Below are 24958 nucleotides of genomic sequence, written 5' to 3' on the forward strand. Positions count from 1 at the left end.
TCTAAGCCGATAAATGTCAGGGCATGCCACCCAAATCTATCCGCATCGTCCACTCTTCCAGTTTACTTAAGTAAGAGTTGATGACTCAGATATCGACAAATAGCTCATGATTGATCGAGAAAACTGTCATCAATGTAGGCGATGTGCTTCGACATTCTCTTAATTCGAAGCTTGATAGATTAAACTTGGTTGAAAATATGAAAGAATGCAGATAGATTTAGCGAGCAATGTTAATTCTAACGGTGGCGGGAGCTTGCCCGCGAAGCGTGTAAGGAAACCATCGATAATACACGAGCATCATATGGCGTAAGCGTAAGCGTGTTGGTATCGGCCGTGCAGCAGCGAATAGTCGGAGCGTTATTAAGCGCAGAATGGATAGTAGCAATTTCTTTAATCTTGTTAACTCGATAAGCAAGTGCAGGGTCGCAGGGGGGCGAATTAATCTTGGGTAGGTACGCGGTGGTCGTTTCGCACATTTTTCCGCAGCGCTAGCAGGAGGTACGGGCGGCGTCGCGTCGGGGCGTATAACGGCTCTCATTGTGCATGTGCATAATCAAGCGCCTAGCCGAGGCTCCGCTGACCTGCGTAATCCCGATGGCGCTCGTGACGCGGAATTTGCCGAGAGCCCTCACTCTCGTCGTTCCGGCGTCGTCGAGTTAGCAGCCCGAGTAGAGTGGCGCTTGGGGCTTTAACATATGACCGGGGGGGGGGGGAGAAAAGGGGGCTCGCGTCAGATGTTTCGAGGGGCCGCATCGAGGCCGCCATTTTAGCGCGGCTAAACGATGATAATGGCTCCTTTGACGATCCTCCGGGGCTGATTCCTTTTGGAAGCTTGCGAGCTTCCACGATCCGCACACCTCCCGCTAACCTGATTCTAGGCTTGCGCGCGCTTTTAGAGCGACTATGCCGGCGCTGTCATCGTCTCATTATGCTCCGCTCATTTGAAGCGACGATGTCGCTCTGCCGTCGGTTCGATTGCCAACAGATATGTCGCAAATAAACAATATCGCGCATGCAGAGCAGAGTCGACGGCTGCGTGTGCACGCTGTTAGCAGGGGAGCGGGAGCTGTTATTCACAGGAATAAACATACGATCAGCCGTGTGCTGTCGGCGACTGAATGGACCAAAAATTCAGTGCTACATATCGATCGATCTCTCTCTTTTTCTTTCTCTCTTTCTCCTGGCCCCCTGTCCAGCATTGCGACTCGTGCCAAGTCCATTAATCTTTCAGCGGACTCTGATAGTCGTGTCGTTTGCCGTCACTGCGCTACGCAGCGAACCCGACTCATCCGCAGCCTTTTTCTTGTCTCTGCTCTCACTCGGCTCGGTCGCGCGCCACTGCTGCTGCCGTTTGCCTTCCACAGTCGATCGCCCATCCTCGTGGCCCTACAAAAATCAGCCAAGAGACTTTCTCCAATTGGCGAACGATGCGCCTGGAGACGGAGGCAAGAAAACAAGCGCACGCAAAGGAAATTGATCGGCTCATGCTTGTGGCAGTAAAGTGAAAACTTTGCATGGAGATTGTAGAGTGCACCGCGTCACTGGCACCATAGCCCGCGCGCAGAAGTATAAGGCAGACGTCAGTGATAGCGACGGCGGTGATCTTTCAAGAAGACGCGCAAAAAAGAGGACGCGTACTCCTGGTTATGGCATTCATCCCGTGTGCATGGGTAACTGTCTCCTGCTACCCGGCCGGATGTTGACGTGAGGCAAGTTGAATGCGTCCGCGATGTCGCGCTGCCTGCTGGAAAAGGGACGTATATTATTGGGCAACGGCCAAATTTACAGCCCGAAGCCAAGTGAACGCCGTGAGCGCAGCCGTAAATGTTCAAGTATATCAATAGCACGGCGAGCGCTAAATTTTGCCGGCTGTCGACCCTTTCAATATATTCGCACTGACACTGCCACTGCGAGCAGCCTGCAAGCTCCCGAGGCACCTCGGTCGCCCGGAAAATCGCGGTTCAGCGAGCGACGCACCGGTGCCCTCTGCCGACCGGCTAGTACTGGTGCTACTATTCGGCCGACTCGCAATAATTAATGGCTCGAGCACGCCTGTATTGGCGCGCTTGAGCGTAAATTTCTCCATTCCCGTCAGTCGGAAAAAGTCGACGTAGCTATAGAGCGCAGCGCTGGCTATCGGAGTACTAGTGCTACCGCTGCACTGCAACTATAATTGGATGCGAGCTAGCCTGCAAATGATCTCGTAGTGAAGCTCCCACACTCGGCCAACACTTTTCTCGAGCTGTTCACTTGCGCGCACCATTGGGCTGAAGTGCAAGTGATTCGCTGACAGTAAGCGGCTAACGAATGACCGGAACCAAGTGATCTTAGTGGGCTCAACGGTGATATGTAGATTCGGCTCGCGAGATATATATGCGTTGTATCCGTGAGAGGCCTCGTGTGTGTTGGAGGTTGATTTACAGACTGGCACTTGTGAAGCATTATTTGGTAATTTGCTTGAGTAAGTATCCAGCTCGTCGCGTGAATCACCACTTGAGCTGCGCGCATGCGGCGACGACAAGTTGGCCGTATAACGTAGCGCAACGCCACGTGGGAAATAATGGGCGGATAAATTTCCCGCGAGTCGTCCAACTAACTATGTTTCCTTTCAATGAGCGCCGCGAGTTGGCAGACCGAGTGCCGCCGCCAAGCCGCCCCTCGCCACTCTCGCAAGTCAGTTTTATCTCTGCTTCTAAAGCACTTTCGCTCTGCGGTAGCCAGCTGACCGTCACGCGTTCAAACATGCGGCAAATCAACCGCCTCTTCCTCCGCCTCCGCCTCGCTTCTCCACGGCGTATAATTTATTATAGCTTCAAACAACAAATTTACCTCATTCGCTTTCTGTATTTCTGCTTCGCGCGCGACGCTCATTTGTAAGCTAGATACTAGCGACCACATATCACTTTCTGTCGCTGGGCCCATTATGGCTTGTCGACTGTCACAAGTGATTGATCGACGCGACAAAGTTCTCATTTGTTTGCAACATTTTACTTGTTGAACGTCCATCTCGACGGTGAAAGGCTGCGAGTTGCGAAGTTGCGGCGCATTACAAGCTCGGCAGCTCGGCCAGCGACATTTCGAGTAGAGGAGCTCGCTGTACGGTCGGCCGCGTAGAGGCGACGGAGAAGCTGCGCGCGAAGCACGTCATCGACGTTCGCTGATTCAACAAGTAATAGAAATGTCAAGATGTAAAAGGTTTGCTTGGCCGACTGACGTGTTTTGTTCTCGCAGAAAATAAAGACCGACCATGATAATCTGGCTCTTCACGGTGCTCTCGGTGCTCGGGAGCCTCAGGTACATACATTTTCAAAGCTGCTCGATGAAGTGGCGGAAGCTAGTCAGCCGTATTCGCGAGAACTACCAAGAGCACTCGACAAAAGTAGGTGCGCGGCAGGTTCGCTGACAGCTGCAAACCATACTCTATGCCATAATCGAATTGCCAGATCGGAGGGCACAAGGTGCATGTAGCGCTTATCGAAGCTGTTTCAATACATATAGACATGCATTGAGCTCTGCTTTGGCGCAGGTATCTCCGTGGGCTTTGTTCTGATAATTGATAGCGACACGTGCATCGCGGCCTGCAGTGGTGGCACCGGCACACACCAATTAACCTGCATTGCTTGCAGATGAACGAGCGAAAGGTTAACGCGCGACGTGTTGATCACTTGCTATTCCACCAATTGAACATTCACACCTTAACTTGATTTTCGCTTCGACGGGCATTGCCAACAAAAGATTTTTGGTGTGCTTCGCATTGGAGAGCGAGAACAGCTTGATTATAATTGATCGGTCTGGAATGTCAGAGCAGCAGCAGCGCCCTGCAAGAAGATGAATGCCTCTTGTCGACCGCGCAGTGAATTTACAGGCTGCCTGGCGAATTAATGATTTGTTAATTGATCCATAAAGCGCCGACGAGAGGCTGTAAAAAATTAACTGGAAAGAGGTGGTTGGGCGGCGGTGGTCGCGGCAGAGCAGATTGCAGTGCAGATATGCCGGTCAAAAGGGAAAAGCGGGCGAACAACGACGACGATGACAAGAGCAGACTTGATCTGGCGAGAGAGGGAGAGAGAGAGAGCGCGCGCGCAAAAACGAGGAGCAGAGACAATAGAGGGACGAATTATAAAAGCGAGCAGGGTGAAGACTGAGCGAGGAACGGCGGGGGCGCGGGTCTAGGAAGGCTCCAGTGGTGAGCCGTGCGAGGCGCCACGAGGAGGCGAGTAGCAAGGCGAGCAGCTAGTGTGGCGTCAGCGCGAACGCGAGTGCAGTGCGCCAGTAGACAAGCGGAGCTGCCGCCGCTGCCCCTCTAGCGCGGCTGCGCGCGCCTCCGCCGCTCGGGATAGGGCGGATGCGGGCCGTGAGAGAGCGAGCGAGAACGGCGGTCGGGAGGGTGGTGCTGGTGGCGGCGCCGCCGCGCCGTCGCCCAGCATCTCGCTCTCGTTCTGGCGCACCCTCGCAGTCTGCTTTCCATCCGCTAGTCACACGCCACTTGCGGCCCGAGTAGCTTCGCTCTCGCCGACCGCTCTACGACTCGTCTTTGTCGTACTGCCGCTGCGGCGTCCTCTTGCGTGCGTTCGCCACGACTGGTCCCAGCCACTCTGCCAATCGACGACAGACGCGCGCACCATGCACTTACCGTACAAGCTGCGGGAACACGTGGACGCAGCCTGCTGAGCTCACCACATCGTTACCGGCTCCCTCCCTCCCTCCCTTTCTCTCTCTCTCTCTCTCTCTCTCTCTTGCTCGGTCGCGTGCCGCGCGCCGCTGGCCGCGGCTGCATTATTCATCGATTGACGGGGTCGGAGCGGCGATGAATGCCTGAAGCAGCGGCAGTGATACTTTGGAGCAATCAAGCCTGAAAATCGCCGAAGCTGTCAGTGCCAGTTGCCGGTGGCGGCACGGTCGCCCGATCGGCAGCGCAACTCAGCAAGTCGCTCGCAGCGCTCGTACTCCGACAGCTCGGTCCCGCAAACATGGATACTTTCCTCATACTGGGCATATGCGTGCTGTGCTACGAGGTGTGCGACATGCTCAGACGCTACTCCGCCCCGGTGATCGTTGAACCGACCAAGCTCGCAGCGAATCCGAGCCAAGCCTCGCCGCCCTCGCCCAAGATCTACTCGATCGCCTGAGTGCAGTATCAGTTGGCGCAGTTGGCGCGGCCTTGTCGGATGGACGCCGAATGAACGACAGGCAGAAAGGAGCGCGCGCGTGCTCGCAATTCGCAGCCCGCGAAGAAGACTCGAGTTTGGCGACGAGCCTGCAGCAGATAGAGAGGGACAGAGAAGCGTCTCCCTCCGGTCTCCGCTGCTGCGACTGATGCTGACGAGTGTCTCGATCGCGAGCGAACGCTCGACAAGCGGGTCCGAGGAGGAGCGCGAGGGGCAGTGAGCACTCTCTGTTTGCGAAGAGGGATACTGGCAGCGGTGAGCTACTCATCGAGCCAAAGTCCTTTGCCCAGCTCGGCAAACACGTGTACGTCTGATCGACGGAAGCGTCAACGCGTTCTGTCGAGACCGCTGACGATCCCATCCTCTCGCAGTGTGCAATAGCGAAGGTCGCTCCGTTGGTCCGCTGCCTTTCGAGCAAGGCTCGGCGATGCCGTCAGCCAGTTAACGGACGATTAAGTGGGTTTGCATAAGCGGATCAGCGCTACTGCAAGAAGAAGGCTGAGCAAAATGGACTCGTTGGAGCGCTTGATGGGCAGTGTAGCTAAGCAGCAGCCGGCTGTCGCGGCGGCCTCGCGATCGCAGAACTCTTTCGTGCAAGCGAGCCTCTGCTCGGTGATCGGCCGCAAAGGCCATCACCTGAACGGTACGTTTTGTCTATCGGGAGATACGATGGAGGGCATCATACAGTGCCTCGTCTTCCTCAAAGCTTTCTCGGTAAGATAGACTCTATTCCTTAAATCGACCACCACCGCTCGCTTTTATCCAGCCTACCAACTCCGTGTTAATGTTCTTTCAAATATCAAAAGACTGATTCCATGCTCTATCTCTCTCTAACAAAACTTTTACCGATCTCGATGCTGCGCTCAATCGCCGGATTATCAGGACCAACCCGCAGTTCTTACTCGACTTTTTTCACATTTGTTTGCCACCCTTAAAACAATTACAAACATACAAAGTATCTCCAACTATGAAAGTGCAAGTGCATTCAAGATTCAATTAGCAGACCACGAAGAAAGCTGCAAAGGCTTCAAGCAGAAGCTTAGATCAGCACTTGGGAAAGCTTGTTAATTCTACTGGCTGCTTTTATTAATTTCGACGTGCACTTTTAAACGAGATCGCCCAAGGCATAATGCTCGGAAGGCGTGCTGTCGTGCAATAGAGGACGAATGAGGAAGAGAGGAAAGTAGAAAGAGAGAGAAAGAGAAAAGAAAGCATACAGCCGCGGGAAACTGCGACTAGACGTCAATTACAAATCGCTGCGGCAAGCGTGAAAGGGAACACAGTTTTCAAAGCGTCCAGAGGAATGAACTCTCATACTGAAGATGTACTTTGCTTTTCCTTCTCCTTCTGTTTCCACGATTTCGTTGCTCAGCAAACAGTTTTCGAGTGATCACAAGCACTAAATAGTTGGAGAGATAATAACACGTAGATTTATTTTTATTTTTCTCAGTATCATTGGGTCTTAAGATTTTATCTATTTCTCAAAGATTCATTTCTCTACATTTAAGAACTGTCGGACATTGCTAAAGAACTTTCATTTACTTTTAAAAATTATGTAGAAGATTGACTTATTCAATATATTATATTTTATGCGCCTAATCAAGGTCGTATTCATTCACTCGACAATACAATAATCTAGATAATTTCCATCCATTATGCTAACTTACAATAACTCGCAAATTCAATGTTTCCGTTGAAAAAGATGCTTTCAATCATAAAACAATTTTTCAACATTTTATAAAATTTACTTTACATAATTATAACAATCCATCATTGTAAAACAGTGTTAATGTTCAAATCCAAAGTAATATTCAAGTTACACTAGATACTTATTACTAGCCTTGATCAATCGAGCTGAACTTTTTAATGCTAAAAAAAAAAATCATTTTTTCGATGAAATTCAATGCGGCACATGTTTTTAACTACAAATTTAATATAAAAATGTACATGGTCTTGGAAATGTCATTGCAAATTGTACTTATATTGTAATCCTGTTGAATGTCAAAACTTCTAATAAATCAACAGTTTAACGTATAATTTTCTACTTGTCTTTATTCATATTCTAGTAAACCTTTCTACTGTTTTCTTTATCGATATTTATTTTTATTCAGAATCATCCAAAAAAATTATAATGAGTGATAAAATGAAACTGGATTAGTTATTTCGATTTATTTACCGGCTTGTTTCATTTACTTTGACAAATATTATCAATTTATGTTTTCTACGCGCATTTTTCATGTTCAATCATCGTCTTCATTATCAGGTATGTCATAATTTATTTGCTTTGATTACTTCACTGTATAAGAAAAACAATTATAATACATAACTTGTACTACCACATTTTTTATAGTATTTTCTATCACTTCAATCTATTACAACTAACGATATATATACTCGAAACTAAATTTTATTAAATTAAATTAATAAATTGAACTACGAATAAAATTATCATCCAAAGTTGCTGCAGATATGTAAAAGTTGCAATATTATGTTTCAATTTCAGAAAAAATATTTATCATTGAGAAACCATATTTAAGTACTACTCAGCAACATTTTGGTTACTTGAAAGAACATTAACGCGAAATAAATAAACTAACTAATTCTATCTGTTGAAAGTACGCATGCATATTGGACTGAAACAATGCTTCGAAGTTTTCATCTTATTGCGATGCGTTGCGATGATAAAATGTAATATGTCAACACGCATGCATACACTTACGTATACGTGCGAAGATATTAATATATAAATATGTTATGTAATACAGTCTCCCGTACTTGCATTTAAAAAACGCAAAAGTAAGCTGTTATAAAACCTTTTAAGTACTCGTACGACTGTATGGGATTAGAAATAAAAGGTAAAGACATATCTTGAATATTATACAATTTTCTGCCTGTGCAAGTCAATGTATTTTCTAGCAAGTTCATCAATAAGCGTTATTAAATTCTATAATTGTCTAAGCCTGCTTGTTTGATACGTGCGAAAGCATATGTGCGTAAATCGCGCACATATGCTAGCCAGATAGAACTTTCCACATTTATGAGTTTACTCTCACGGATCCAGGCTGGAGCGGAAGATTTACCTATTAATAATAATTATTACAATAATTTATGTACATATCGCTGATCACGTGCAACGATAATGCTATCAAATGTTTGATTATTATTGTTCGAAATAAACTGAAAGTGGACGGATACAGCATCGAAATAAATCGTATACGTAGCTTGTTGATAGAAAACTTGGTAGTTGTATGAAAACCGAGAACGCTTTGTAAAATTTTGTGAATCGATTACGAACGAAGAGAAGATATAGAGACGCTGGTACAGGACCACGAGACGGCAGAGCAGAACTAGCTACGGGCGTCTCTCGTTTGAAATCAATTTCCAACCGCAATTCCCAAAGATCCGAATGTCCTTTGGTCTAACCGCATGAACTAGTGACAGGCGCCATTGTGACAATTGGCTAACACTGCCGAGGACACCTACTCACAGCGACGACCTAATGTCGAACGCTTGTCTCGGGCGAATTGAATTCCATGTTCATTTGCTCGGCAGAGACGAATGAGGCTCATCAATTTCATTACGTTTCAGCAAGACCACTCAAAGACGTATATCTGATAACACATTCCTTGCTCCGTGAAAGCGTACACCTTAAACATATGTGTTCAATACGGGACAATGACAAAGCCAAGAGGTTAGTAGTAGCGCGAATAAAATCATCGTGAAATTCAAAGGCATTGCACGTAACCCGCTAGCGCTGCCGCCACCGGCAAGCCATCGTTGGTGAATTATTTCTCGCAAGAGTTGACCTAGAAAAGGCGCATAATGCTCCATTGTCCGTTGCTCGATCCCAATTCCAAGTCATTTTTAAAATCGACCTCTTAGCTTAAGGAATCGCGCGACCTCGCGTCCCCTGAGAAATCTCGAAGCGCGACGCCCCTAAGTCTCCGGCTGCTTTTACTGTTCCTGCTGCTCTCTGTCTCTCTCCTCCTCTCTTGCTGCCCCTTTGCATCCCTTCGGTTATTTCAGCCCTTCCTCCTGCGCGTGTCTGTGCTACCGCGCTTGGGTATTTCCCCGCTGCGCTGTGCTCTTGCATAGCTTCTCTCGAGACTTTTTGTTAAGTCGGTCAACGAAACTTGGATTCTTGCTTCACTCGTACACATCAGCACACACCGGTACACTTCGCTTCACTTCAAAGAAGATTCGACCATTCAAGCGCAAACCTCGCAAATATATTTTTTTTCATTTTCCTCAACATGTTTTCCAACTCACTGCTGGTTGCGTGTAACAGCAAAAGAGATGCTGGTAGAACAACCGAAAAGGATCGTAAACAAAGGAGCGGAAGTCAAATAAAATAAGTTAATCCTGGCGTAAAACATTTCCGCCAACGAATAGTTGAATCGTAGGCCCACTTAGATAAGAAGGATTTGGAGAGAGGAAACGGCGGGGAGGCAGGGCACGGGAAGACATGAGAAGAGAAAGTGACAGGCAGGATACAGAAGAAATATAGTTAGAGATAGGCTCTGCTGGTATGCTATAGAAGAAGAACGCCGCTGAAAAAGTAAAAGAGTTCAAGAAGAAAAAAGAAAGCTCAGTCGTTTTAATTCTATGGTCTTCAGTGCAGTCATTATCTCTCTTTCAAAATCGATGCAACTCTACGTCCCCTTCAAAAGTTATCCAATTTTTCGTCATCTTCGCGCGCACACACTCTCCCACAGTTTTTATCCGCTCTCCGGATTTCGAGCATTAAGGTATATTATCTATCTTTCGGCTTCATCTACTTACTCCAATTTTCCTTTCCCCCATCGTCATTATTGCAGCCCCGCGACAACTCAGCTGGAAGATCATTCGATGTCAATCACTGTTGATCCTCTGTTGAATCCTATGTAATTGATGCTCGCATTAAATCATTGAATCGCTCGGATTCAATGATTCAATGTGATTACATTAGTCTTGTGACTTGAACGCATATACAATTTGTACGAAAGATCATTCAATCCATATTATTCTTAAAATGTAATTATTTTACAAACTAAAGCTTTTAGCTACAAAGGATTAATTAATAATCCACGTAAATCTGTGTATATAATTATTCAGTGAGGATTAAGTACGTTAGAGTTCGTCGATATTAATTAATATTGACAATAAATTTGCTTTCACTAATCGTACATAAACAAGAATATGTAGATTAATGGTAATACCAAAACTCAATAATATACTTTAATTTGAACTAAAAATGAAGAATTAAAAGAACTAAGATAAATAGAAAGCCTATTTGTGAGAGTTCAATTTCAACTCATTTTACTTTTATTACTTATCGAATATCAGGCTTAGAGAGGAACTTGAAATTTCAACATTTTTACAGGTAAATCTGGAGGTTAAACAACCTGAGATAGAAGTCAAATAACTTTTCAAGTGCAACGTTTAACAAATCGTAATTCGATGTTGCATAAAATTCAAAAATAGCACTAGACAGGTAGCTCAAAGAGAATTATGTATAATGTCGCTGAGAATCAGGAAAAGGCGCATTCCATTGAGTTAATTTTGTTCTCGTTCCGCTTCAACTCGGTCAACCACTAAAATGAGTTTGAAGTTAGCTTCAAAATGAAAGCGACAAAATAGACTTGCTGATGAAAAGGTTGAATTTTCTAGTGGCTCACTGTGGCATTAATTAAAGTTTGAATAAACAGAACGGCGCTATAGGCGCAAGAACTTTCCATTGACTCGGTCTCTCTGTTGCTGCTGGTTGTTGATCGCAAACGTCTCATTTACTGGTCGGCACACATATACCCTCATTGTTTGAAGCTCGCACTCGTGTTCCAATTCCTTTCTCTCTCACTCACTCTTTCTCTCTCTCTTTGAAATGCTCAATTATTTTACGGCTATTGACTTGACCAGACTGCAACTTCAAGTACAAGAGTTATTTTTTTACAAAAAAACAAAAGTTTATTCGAGTAATAGGTTATTTTTAACTCCATAACTAATAACGAATCATATATATGTACGTGTCTGAATAACTTTGTTAAAATTAGGAATTGAAATTTAGTGTTAAAAGTTTTTCAAAGATGTTAAATCCAATTTTGGGAGTAGAAATAGATAATTAAAATGGCAGATCCAAAATGAGGTTAAATATATATAAAATTATATGTCTTCAACAATTAAATTTTTGTCATCATTAATTTATTTAAATCGACAAGAAATATGTTTGACTAGTTAAATTGAACCAAATGACTGTATATAGGACCTCGGTTCAACTCGATTTAGTTTACCATAATTTTCAAAGCTTCAAGGTTTAAAAAGAGAATAGACGAAGTCGCTACCGCTTCTCGTACCCAACTTTTGCACACTATCAGCGAGCGCGCGTTCTTGTTCTTTCACTTTGTGTCGAACTGCCCGGCTTGGCAACAAATGGGTGCTAATATTACAGGTCGTAAGAAACGTTATTCCATAATTCAAGTAATTAAAAGAATATTTTCAGCACATAGTGCAAGGAAGATAATATTGACAATCGTGCTATTGAATTTGCATTTCATTGAAACTTACGTAGTTCTTTCCGTTGTCGTTATTTTTTTCATGCCGGCATGAAGAGTCGTGAATGACGCACTGTACGCACACGTGATATTGAAAATGTCCCATGTAAAATGTATGTACAATCGATACCAGTACATATACAACCACGCATTGATTTGTCAGCCTTAGTCGACAAATAAAAATTTTCCTCAACATGCGTACGTTACTTTTTTGGTGTAAGCTTCTGCCCATACAAAGAAGGATGAGCGTCATCAGCTCGTACCAAGACGTTGTAATCTAAATTTTCCATAATTTGACTTTTTAAGCTCGAATAAATACCTATACCGGTTAGTATAATTCATTCTTGCAACTAAGAGCAAAAGTCGGTTTTACAACGCTCCTCCAGAAACATATCGGTATGTCGCTTACACTCTAAGAGATATCCAGATCGAAAAGGTGTATCGCAAAACGCAATTACGTGATTGCACGAAATTAACTGTGAGCGAAATTCTATGATAATCGTATGAGCGCCTCTTCCCTAATGATCAAAGTTACATCCTTTATTTCTCTGCGTCTCAAAAACTAAGATTCCAATAGATAAGTAACGACATAACTTCACTAATCAGACCGCGCGCCTGTTAATACTACGAAAGCGTTGATGCGAGCATTGGTGGTGTATTTTTGTTTATTCTTCCTTCGAGGCTTGACAAGACTTTGAAAATTGTTGTAAATTGGGCCTGAATAGCCCGAGGCCGACAGAACTATATATGTTTGAACATTTCGAAAGAGGCGCTCATATAATTTATAGAATTTCACTTACAGGGCAATTCGTTTAATAATATAATTTTTTAAGTCGTTATAAAAATTATGCCATGCACTAGAGTTTAAAAAAGACAGCTTTTTTGTCAATTACAAATGTTTATAATATTTAACAAAAACATTTGAATGCAACTTTTGCCAAGAGTGGAAACATGTTTACTAGTGGGATCTGAAAACGAGAGAGAGAGAGAGAGAGCGAGAGAGAGAGCGCGAGAGAGAGGGAGATATTTAAGGGAAAATTTGGCACATGATAATTTTCAAAAGCCGTAAGCTTCATTGAATAAGTTTCGCTGGAAAGAATTTAGCTGGTAAAGGAGCAAAGCATCCGGGGAGGCTTGTCATAACGAAGTAAAACGAAAATCAAGTTCCGATGGAAGGAGAGCCAAGTTTTACCTTGGGTATCTCCGCAGTCTCATCTTTCCGCTACCCATCCCAGCTTCTCGGCTCTCTCTCCGCATAGTCGCTCAACTTTTTTCTTTAGCTTCATAAAAACTGCACAGCTGCACTTTTCGCCCAGCAGCTGGCATTTAGCGCTGTTAAAAAGACCAACTGCAAAAGGTGTATCGTCGAATCACTTGCCTCTATATCTGCCGCTATTTGTTTCTATTATTTATTTGCATTTCTCATTCCCCTGTTCCCGTCGAAAATGTTCTTCCGAGAATGACAGTAACAAGGCACTATCGGTACATAGCTCCACACTTGTATGCTCTCACTTGCTTTTCCTTTCCCTCTCTTTTTCTTTGTGAATTCTTCATTTCCAAGCTTGAATCCCCTAAAGGCTACGGGTCAGTTGTTATGTGCCTAATAGTAGCAGAGCTAGTTTTACAAAACTAATCGAATAACGTTGAGATGACGTATGTATTTTCGACTCGTTGAAAATCTGATAGAAATTCTAGAGCTGATTCTTCTTAGTAAAAGTATTCGAAAAACTGGAAATAGTGAACTTAGTCGATTTGATTTGAAAAATAAATAAAAATTTATAGGATAATCGATTGCGCGTCTGAATTGTTTTTGTATATGCGATGTTAAATAGATGAAGAATAAAGTGACAACTCAAGCAAGGCAAATCGATGGGGAAACGAAGCGTGATAGCCGCATGTGGCGCGGAAATTATTAATGATATTGCGGTATAGTTCACCAGCTAGCAGTCTTTGCTTGTTCAGAAGAGAGCGCCAGTGTGAGCGTGCAATTTGTTTGGACCTTTAGCTATTCCTATTCATTGGTCGCATGGGGCCGCTGCGCGACCCTTGCTTCGGCGGAACGCAGCCAATCAGACGCTACCTATCGAATTAGTGCGCGTGCCTCGATTAACTTGATTGGTCTGCGCCAGTTTTGTGCTTCATTGAAATCAAATTGCCTTCTATTTACTGCTGTTCTTTTTCGTAAATTCTTTCAACTTGTTCTCTTCTTAATTTGAAATCGTAGTTACAATAGCTGCGCTTGAACATTATGGCGGAAACTTAATCGCGTTATTTTCATGAATTTACTTTCGGGGAAAAAAAGCATAAAGAAAAAGTCAAAGTAATGAATGGGAAACTAACGCAGATAGTCGAGAAAAACTGATGGGAATTGAGGTCGTAGTGAAGGGTAATGCTTTATTGAGTAGAAAGATTTGAAGTCGAAGGAGCGATAACTCGAGTGATAGCAGCAATGCGATTCGCAGCTGTGAGTTTCTTGATTTACTTGGACCTTTTATTGGTAAAAAAGGCCAGAATAATGCTTTATATGAGAAGGTATGGAGCCTCTACAGATACCGTGGTGCGTGACTTGAATTTTGTTGCCATCGCGACTACTTTCTTTCTTCACTTACGTGAGAGTTGTAGAAAAACGTGAAAAAAGGCAACAAAACGAAAGCGAAAATGGAAAAAAAAATTCTGACATCGATAAATCTAGAGTAATACTCATACCAAAGTATTGATATGAACGATGAAAATAACTATTTTTTTATCTGCGATTATTCTTGTTTCACGGGGCGACTGTTCTACAAATATTGAAGATACATCGGAGCATGAAAGAAAGAAAATGGAGAAAGATACGTAGACAAGTAAGGTATGTAGGCGTTTGGGCGAGTGTTTGCACGGAGCATGGGAAGGAAAACGGAAGCTGCTAGCACTACAGCCAGCAGCACTCGGACGCTGTCCAGTTGTTTCAATGGTGAACCCTGCGCGCTTTTCTTTTCTATTCTTTCTGTGTTGTTCTCTCTCTCTCACTCTCTCTCTCTCTCTCTCTCTCCTTCTCTCTCTTACATGTCGAACGAGCTTCCTCGTGCCATTCGTTTTCTCTCGAGGTTTGCCGAGCTCGCGAAGAAAATGTGCAGCAATACACTAGGTAATTTCACGGAATGTAGTTATCCTTCGTGCCATTCTTCGTTTCCTTTACCGTAAATCTTTTCCACCTTCATTGTTGGCAATTACGCGACTATTCTATTTCCATTGATAGCCTCTTATTCTTTTGCTTTGCTCACTTACAATCTCGAACTAGCAGTTGCTTAAGCGAAGTTGTCGATGCCCATCTCGATGATTTCAGTTCAAATAATACGTGTATGACAGGCCGATAGGACAATCTCTACAAGGAGTTTCAATCTAATTCACTTCCAAATCGATTCCCAAATGACTCAATTCATGCCAAACCTACAAGGTTAACGCAACAAGTATTGTCAGCTTGGCCAACTAGGTGTAGAATAGTTGTAAGTAGTTTCGAAATCTAATTAAATCCGCAGTAATACAATGAGACTGCAGCTGTGCACGGAGAATTTCGATATTCGAATCTCTCGAACATTTTATGTACAATTTGATCGACGGCATGGGAAATACATTGCGAACGAGCTGAAATAGGAATGTTGAGTGATAAAAAGAGAGAGAAGGCTATTGATGTCCACTCGTCAGTCATTCTTCCATATAAATATGCTTATCTCGATGAGGATCGGTACTTGATTGAGAATAATGGAGTGCTGGATATCTGTTTCGGATGGTTAATAATCGAGATATAGAGTCATGACAAAATAATGAAAACGAACAGCATGTGCAATAAATAAAATCTTCAGTTGTGACGAGCTATATATTCTTTTCTTACCTTTCTTTTTCGTATGTCTCATGATGATGCGTTAATGCCTTCGCATGAGGTGTAACCTTACGACTATTGCATCAAAGACGCTGAGCGTGTTCAAAGGAAAATTCATAACCGATCATGCGTCACTCGCGAGAAAATGAGAACTCTCTGACGAGCCAAATGTATCTGGATGTTTGATTTAGACTTTTTTTTGTTTTGCTATTCGAAATGAAATGAGACGCACATCTCTTGGAACTAAATATTTTAGTCTAATCATTGATGTATATGAGTGTATACTATAAGCGAAAAGGACTTGACATATCTTCTGCAAAAATTAGAATTTTAAAGACGATATAAGCCATCAATCGAATTAAATTCATGTATTGTACGGTGGAAAGATATGTATAGATTTCCTTTTCTGACGTGGTATAAACCTTATGACAAAACGAAACTTTGAATTCTTCAAGTTTCATTGAGATTAATTGAAAGTATCGATTAAATTCCGTGAAACATTTTTTAAAAGATCGAAAGCAATAGTTTTCCGATCTCATTAACAAGATAAAAGATGCCCGAAGGTTGAAAAGGTTTGCAAGCGGGACAGCAGGCTAATCGCTGCCATTGGCGACAAAGCCAAAAAATATGCTACGCTCCACAGTCTCTGAAACGCGAGAGAGGGAAAACCTAGAAGAGGACGAGAGAGGGGAAATTTGAAACTTCGGCTCGCTCAGTGTGATCGTCTAAAACATATCTAGAGTTCAACAAGGTAAGTTTGTAATTCTAGCACTTGATTATGCCGATATTCCAATTTTCTTTATTAGATTATTATAATCTTACATATGTAAAATCAATTTGATTTTTATTTCGATTCAATTTTTGTATTTATTTCAAGTATGAATTCGTCATTAAATTAAAATCCAGTCTTTCTTTATTCTTTTATAAATTTTTCTTTTTTGTACGTGATTTTGTGAGCAAATGTCGAAGCATACTTTGAATATTTTCGAAAATTATCTGTAATTATTCTTGCCCGTCTTTGACCTGACCAATGTGAATTAAACCAAAGCTGGAATATGCGAATTAAATTCGCATTGGTTATTCATGTTCACTCGTGCTAAGCTCTCATCTCGTCCGTAATCGTTATCAGTATCATTGATTTTTTGTCTGTTAAAAGTAGTGCAACGTACGTTTGGTCAGACTCGCTTGTTATCGATGCGTTTTTTTATAACTGATTTCGCCGTGAGAAAGAAATTGATATTCGCGGGGAATGAATACAGAGAGTTGAAGAGACTGTGCGAGTCTATTTGAATCTAAAATACAAAGTGAAATTTGAGAGCAGCGTGAAGAAAGCGAGAATCATGATTGGAAGCAGGAAACCTTGCTGCTTGGCAAGCGGGGCAGAACGAATAAGAGATAGAAGGGGAGGAGGAGAATCGAGGGAGAAGGACGTGGGAGATGAATAGCCGCGGGAGAAGGCCATAAATAAATCTAGAAGCTTCGTCACATCGAAAGACGTGATTGTCGCGAGTCTCAGAGAGCTGGTATGCAGGTCAGATGCAATTAAGGAAGGCTTGGGGCATTTTTTGGCACTAGCTACGATCTGTGGTAGAATTGTTTTTCAGACTGCCTGTTTGTCTTGGCAGCGCAGCGCCGGACCGTGCGGTTTTCTATGTATATATATATCGTGCAGGTCGAGGCTCACAGTTCGCACGTTTCATCCAATAACCCGTTTGCGCCACGCGAGTCGGAGAGAAAGAGAGAGAGAGAGAGACAGGCTAGGTGCATGCTCGTGACGCGAATAGCATAGTTACGCGCGCATTCGTATTGTCCATCGCACCAGGGAGCGTGTGTTGACCTTAACACTGCGCGCAGCGCGACGCAACTTAAAATTTCTCATTTACTGGCGTTGATGCGATATCGTGCGAGCGCCGGCGCGCAGTTTCAACAATCGCCATGATGAAAACGCGCTCGCTCGAGCTGATGGACAGGCAGCGACACGTCTGCCCCATTTGTTTGCCATCTCTCTCCCTCTCTCTGGCTCGCTCTCACCGAAACGAGCATTTCTACATTAAGTTCACGCCCGATAACGCTTGATAAAATTGCAGCCAGACAGCACTTGCAATTTCAAACCAGACGTTCGCTTTGCTTCAGAGAATAAAAACGTTGTGTCGCAAAGTGATTCGGACAATCCACCTATCTCCCTACTAAAGCAAAAAAAAAAAAAAAGAAATCTGTTATTTGTAAAAAAAAGGAAAGAGCAAAAAAGATCGCTAGGTTGGTACTCGTGCCAAACTATCTCTCGGCTCGCCCTTGCCTGAGTTGCAGCTTACTTTCGAAAAAGCCGAGTAGAGAAATGAAAGCACAAACTAGTGAAAGGCAGCAGGGGCCGTGTAGCTGGCAACGAATGAATGCCAGCAGCAGCAACGATGCTCCCTTGACCCGATGCGGACTGGCCTGTACAGTTGCACCGATTGGAAATTCCAGCCAACGGATAGATCGACAGGCAGACAGATCAAGCCTGTGCACGCGAAGCTATGTTAATCTATCGGCGTGGCTCCATTTTAAATAGACATGGCTAGACATTCCACCCTAGCACACTTTACAACAATTAACTTACGCCTTATTTGCCATAGGCGTGCCACTTGCCGCATATAGCAGCGTTGTTTATTAGTTATAATCAATATACGAGTATGCCCAAGCACCAATAAACCAATACCGTATGACACTTGAGTCAAAGTCGGAGAGAAAATGGTACGAGGGTATCGATCGACTTCGATTTTGAAAAATGGGGTGAAAGTATGGAAGTTGCGTTAGCCGGAGGGAGAATGAGCCGAACGAAATTATGTTCAATCGAGTTGGGAGGGCAGGGCTGGTGCTCGACGTCATCCTGCTGCGAGGCCGTGTAGTACGCGCGCAAAGCAGATTACAAAGTAAATGTTGACTTTGGCGAACAAAGAAAACTTCATCTCGCGCCGTCTGTTGCCGTTGTCGCTGCGCTCGGCGTGCGCATGGCGCAATAGCTCGTGGCCCGTATGTTTCCATTGTCGACTTGGCAAAAATAAGGTCTACAACGACGAGCAACTCTGCAGCTGTGGTGAATGCTGTCTTATGACGAATGCAACGCACGCCGAGCGAACTTAGGACTGAGCGGCGATACGTGATTTATTATCCGTTTCGGAGCTGCAGGTCGCTCAGCCGGAGGTAAAGCTCACGGCTACACGTACACGCCGCCACTTCGCCATTTGACTTTTCCGCCTGACGAAACGCCTCTACGCGTCGTTGCTATATGCCGCTCTCGCCTTTCCTCGCTCGCTCCGCGTATCACGCGTCGCGAGGCTGTCTGAAAAATGAATATGAATGCATGCACCCGAGCTTACGAGCTGCCTTATTGATATAACTAACCCAGATTTACCACTTATCTATCGGCAACCTACATTATATGTCGTTATCTTTAAACCTGTCTTCTCCATTTTTCTTCATTTTCATGTGTTTCGGATAAGCTCACACCTTTTCGTAACGTACGTAGTGCTTCACGATCATCCTAAATTGAATTTTGTTTGCTCTCTCGTATGCATTTCTAATAAGCATACTATATGCAGCATTGTACAAAGCTCAGCAAATTTATCACATCAAATATTTACCTATGACTTGATATTTGCTTTTAAACCACAAACTAAAACGCCATTTTTGAGCTCAGATGATTATCAGTCCTTTCTAGCGACTGTTCTATTTTCGTATTTAAAATTAAGTAGCCTCTTTCTCTTGAATTAATTTCTGAGCTCGTTTATCAACAGTAATCACATCTGAGATCTCTGCTTTTAAGATACTTAATAAAGATATATAGTATCAAGTCGTCGGGTGTGTGAAGTGAATAGTCCGGGAATGAAAGATCGTAAAGAAGATTCTCGCGGTTAGCAATTAAATAGTATCTTAATCCACTTTCTAACTCCCAACGCTACAGCTCTTTTTTTTTCGCTTGTTCAAATGAAAGTGAGCTATTCGAGTCTCTGCAGCTAAATACCTTCATATTCAAATACTTTAACAAACGACGACTAATATTTAATAGGTAAACATTGTTTTAATTGAATTTTAAAAAGAACATTACAAAATGCATCAGCGTTAAATTCTAAAAATATTGCGTTGAGTTTTTCCATAATTTTTTTATGGATTAACAACAAAGATGTATTTTCGAGTTTGAAACATGGAAAGAACTTCTAATTTATTACAGGTTTGAATAAAGAAGTATAAGAAACGTTTTGGTAAACAAAAATGTTGCGGCGATTACGGTGATTTAACTTTATGAAAATATGAAAAGTATAAAAAATAATAGTGAATGAAACCATTTATATTTTCTAAAACAATAGTTATTTCATATGGTATTTTGTAGAGATACTAATTTAATGTCCATTTTTATTATTTTTAGTCAATAAATTTAGTTTTCAATACTATATTAAGGTATTTGCTGTCGTGGAAAGATCACTTTTATATAAAATATTTATAACGAAAGGGCGTAGCTTCAAGTTTTGTGGTCAGTTTGATTGATAAATGCTATTAAATAAAAATACTGAGTCAGATCCTTAGTCATCAATAAAGTTAATACTTATGTTACTTTTTCAAAGTATACGAGGTCAGAAAATTGATGACTGTTTTTATCACACTAAAGATATATAGGAATATTTTATTCGTGATTTGAATATAAATTCAACGAATTGATTGATATAAGTATAAAAGAATAATTTGATAAGTCTTGAATAAAAGCGGAGAAAGATGTTGAGACAGTGAAAGTTGTGAATAGTTTGTTAAAAATATAAAGAAATTAGCGGGTTCAGATCCAAGCTGCAGGCGTTTAGAAGAAAGTGCATTGTGAGTGTGCGAGCAGATGTGAGTTGGGCCAGCCAGAGATAGGTAACGCAGTAGCATGAAGCAGGATAAGGATTGAGGGAGACGCGCTTACTACGTAAATAGATACGTGCTCATCACTTGTCAAGTGGTCCAAGCTGACATTGAGCTATAACTTGCAACTCACGCGTATCGGCATAGGTGTAGCCGCGCACACGTGGAACGGAATCAGTAGACGAGCTATTAATTGAGTTGCGGTCCCGTTGTAATTGACTCTCACTGACGATACCCGTTGCGGTCACATGTACCACCTGCGCTGCTGCCTTGCATCTCTTTTGCTAGCTCTCTTGCCTTTTAACCCACGCGTACGTTTGCCCAAACGGCTTTAGCTTATTTGTGCTCTCTCTCTCTCTCTCTCTCTCTCTCTCTCTCTCTCTCTCTCTCTCTCTCTCTCTCTCTCTCTCTCTCTCTCTTTCTCTCTGTCTCTCTCTCTTTCGCCAGATATGCCTTTGCCGCACGCATTCGTTGATAGCACATTCCATACTATGACGATCAGCTTTTCAGGGGTAGGTTTTATATTTTCTTGAAACTTGGTCTACATATTGCCTATATGGTAGCGTATTTAAATATGAATTATTAGATCATTATAATAATTATATCAAAAGTTATAAACAATTGAAAATTTTTGACGAAAAATTTTCCAAAATTTATATCTCTGTAACCATTGAAGTTATCGAAGCGAATTTTTTTAAATTACGCATAAAAAGGTGTACTTTGAAGATATTAAGTGAACAATACTTTAATACCATTTTTTCCAAAAGTTATTAATCAATTGACCATATCTCAAAAAGTGTTATTTTTATTTAAAAAAATTTTTTTTATTGAATTCCTTGACATTTTATCTTTAAGAATCCGTTTTAAAATTCATCGAGCGTTCATTAGATGCGACACAGTGAACGATAATAGTGGACGCTCACAGGCTCTACGACGCTCGTTCGGCCGTGCGTCGGCGCTGCTACCAAACTTACCGACTTATCGGCGTCGTAGGGCCTGTCAGCGTCCATTATTATCGCTCACTGTGTCGCATGTAATAATCACTCGATGAATTTTAAAACGGATTCTTAAAGATAAAATGTCAAGGAATTCAATAAAAAAAGAATTTTTAAAATAAAAATAACACTTTTTGAGATATGGTCAATTGTTAATAACTTTTGAAAAAATTGATATTAAAGTATTCTTCGCTTAATATCGTCAAAGTACACCCTTTTATGTGTAATTTAAAAAAAATTCGCTTCGATAACTTCAATGGTTGCAGAGATATAAATTTTTGAACATTTTTCATCAAAAATTTTTAATTGTTTATAACTTTTGATATAATTATTATAATGATCTAATAATCCATACTTTAATACACTACCATATAGGCAATATGTAGACCAAGTTTCAAGAAAATCCGAAACCTACCCCTGAAAAGCTGATCGTCATAGTCTAGAATATACCTGATTGCTTTTTTCTTGTTGATTGCGTATTCCTTAAAATTTCTCTTTCAACAAGTATACAGTGATGGCATAATCTTCTACCTTCCGTTAAACATGCAAACTACCTCCTAGCAGATTAAAACAGAGATATTGCTTTGAATCGTTTTAGTTTAGCTGATAGGTATTGTTACAACAAGAAATGTAGTCAGACCTAATGCAGTCCATTTGAGTTTACACTTGTGTCAACGAAAAATAATTCGCCTTACTACATCCAAGATTCTACTGGAGTTGAGATTGACGAGGAAAAGGATCTGCTCGAGTAAATCATCAAAAATCCATAAAATTGCGTCAAAATGAAAGAGTTTAGTTTTTTGAGCACGTGAGAAATGAATAAATATTTGCAAGCGGCAAATAGAAAGCTTTGGCTGGTAGCGAGCAAGAAGCCGGCTGGCAAGATACAAGATCAAACGTTTCGTAAAACTTGACTTTCTAGCAAGTTCGTGGAGGTTCTGGCGTGCTCGCGTGCCGAGAGGCGCGCACTTCCTTCGGCTCTCGACGTTTCTTCTTTTTCATCTGCGATGCTGTTTTTCTCTGTTTAACTCTATCGCTAAATTCCTTTCGCCTTCCTCTTCTTACTTGTCTTTCTTCGCCGCGACTCTAAGCCGACTTTTCATAAAGCCGCGATACAGTATACTGTTTCTCTCACCGCAGGTCCTATCTCGCTGCTCGCTTCTAACCTAGCCTTTTATTCGCATTCTTTCTCCGTCTGTGCCCGGATCCTATTTCTGCTATTACATTCAGCTCGATTTCGACGGTTCTTACATAATTTTCAAAATAAAAAGCACGAGCAACTTGATATCGCATTCTTCGTGAGTAGAATATATATTTCAAATGCATATTCTACATAAATGTATGAAAACAAATTTCATCCACCATAGGTTTATTCATGCATTTAATTTAGAAAAGCCAACGCCGCTGTTGCTGCTGCTTTGAATTTTTTCACGATACTGACACACACGCAGAGAATTTAATTTTATTTGTACAGAGCGTTCTTATTCGCCTTTATTCATGAATCCAGCTGGAATTTCGTGATATAAAATTTTCCTCGAAATATCCCATATAAAATGGGATGGCGTTTTTTGAAAAATTATAAAGCTTTTCATTAATAAAGTATTTACGGATAGGTATGTAGATGCGAGAAGTGTCTTTCATTAAATTAAGTAAATCCTAATTAGATATTTGCTCTTTGGTTTAATTTTTGGTCAAGCTGCTGCATACTGTTCGCAAACAGTACTAGTGGTACCCGTGCTATTGAAATTTTCGTATTGGAAACCCAGCGTGTTTCAACGCGTATGGCTATTCAACGTAACAGCTCCATTACGGACTTTACTAGAGTAAGGTACTCGTATATACGTATTAATGTGTATGTTAATGTCGATGTTTAGTATTAGATTATTTTATTGTTCCCTACGTTCAGTTGGTAAAATTATCAAATTATTCAATACTGCATATATTTAACAACTTAATGCCATTGGTCGTAAGCTCATTTTTTACTTTACAACTAGGCTTAACTATTTCTGTCAATTCTAAGTTAATGCGCTCGACTTCGTTGTCAGAACGATATATGGTTTCCAAAGTGACAAATCTAAGTAAAAGTTAGTCAGAAATATAATGATGTATCTTAGGTTGCACCAAATGACAAACGGAAATTGGAAAAATCTAGTCGAAATATTTTTTCAGAGTTACAATAGTCTAACTCATCTATTTCAGCCTGCATTGCAATATTAACAGACGTTTCGAACTTCTATTCACACATTAACCAGGTTAGAGCATTACAAATTTATGTAAGCTTGGTAAACTACGTAAGATTCAGAAGTTTTTTTAGATCTGCTGGGATTTAGGTACGTGTGTAACGAACCGTTCCTCTTCAAGCGTTTCTAAGTTTTTTTTTTGTTTCTTTTGCAGTGTCTCGCTTAAGCAGAGGTAAAATAAACTTTGCACAGAATCCCACGCAGTTAAAAAAATTTTTAAAGAAATGTCATGTGCTCACATCTCAATGGTAAATTTAATGACATTTTATTTATTATTCGCTGTTTTAACGCACAATAAGGTAATAATTTGAAGCACTTATTCGATAACTTTTCGTAAATAATTGGACATTCGTGTTAATATCTGAAATAGTGGACAAGTCGGCATTATTAGTAATCACAATGAGGAATGGACAAATGGATGTGATAGATTTCGACGGGAAAGCACTTGTATAGGTGGTATTTGTGCGAAGCGAATCATGCAAGTATAGAATTCCGAGAGCACAGGGTGGTGGGGGACGGAGGCAAATCAAGATATACCAGGCGTGAAATTGAATCGCGAACAAGCACAAGAAAAAAGGGTGTTATTAGTAGAGGCATGCACGATCAATATTTATTGTTATAATTAGGCGCGGCGAGTGTCGATGTCGAGCCTCCGGCCTACTCGCAAGACTGACTAAACTTGCGTTCGTAGTACTTGCCAACGGCTTTACATCAAAGCCCACGCTTCATTCCATCAAACTCAAGTCGCTGCAAAATGCAAATCCGATCATACTTGACACACTTTTTTTCAAGAGAGCCTTCTATTGCTCTCAAATTCTCTCTCGCGCGCTGCGCTTGTTTATACATCGCACTACTCATTCGAGTATTTTTTCTTGTTATCCAATCAGCCCGTCGGACTGAATTTGAAAACGACTTGTAATCCTCATTTCTTATATAAAGTTGATTTGGGGTATTGCGACGTGTCGTGGTCGGATAATTCAGTGAAATGTTGAACTTTGCTGTTCCCGGGAAAGCAAAGAAAGTAGGCGACGGCATAGTCGCCCACGTACTTGCATGCATGCGCGCGCGAAAGAGCAGGCGCGCAAAAGCGTAATGCAACGAGATATGAGTGGTCATGTAAAAAGAGCTACGTGACACTGCAACATTCTCCAAGTTCCAGCCAGGATATATACTCTCTTTCTCTCTCTTTAGCTTCACTGCTTGCTTCTTTTCACTGTCTCTCTATTTCCCTTTGTGCTACAACTGAATGAAACTTGCCAAGCCATTTCACATCTCACGCCCGAGACTACTACTA

The 24958-nt window shown here is 42.0% G+C and overlaps 1 protein-coding gene across 7 annotated transcripts in view; it reads left to right on the forward strand.

The window, feature by feature from the left end:
- Window positions 1-4358: 4358 nt before the first annotated feature.
- LOC131663193 (neurobeachin) overlaps window positions 4359-24958 on the forward strand; it is a 133012-nt gene continuing 112412 nt past the window's right edge. For 6 of the 7 annotated variants that reach the window (XM_058933400.1, XM_058933402.1, XM_058933401.1 and 3 more), the window contains exon 1: window positions 4359-5882. In XM_058933400.1, the coding sequence (XP_058789383.1) occupies window positions 5676-5882 (207 nt within the window). In that variant the 5' untranslated portion in view covers window positions 4359-5675. The remainder of the gene's footprint in view (window positions 5883-24958) is intronic. The other variant, XM_058933404.1, reaches the window with a different exon arrangement.

The sequence above is a fragment of the Phymastichus coffea genome, unplaced genomic scaffold (genome assembly GCF_024137745.1).
Source record: "Phymastichus coffea isolate CEN01 unplaced genomic scaffold, Cenicafe_Pcof_1.1 PCOF00031, whole genome shotgun sequence".
NCBI classification, from domain to species: Eukaryota; Metazoa; Arthropoda; class Insecta; order Hymenoptera; family Eulophidae; genus Phymastichus; species Phymastichus coffea.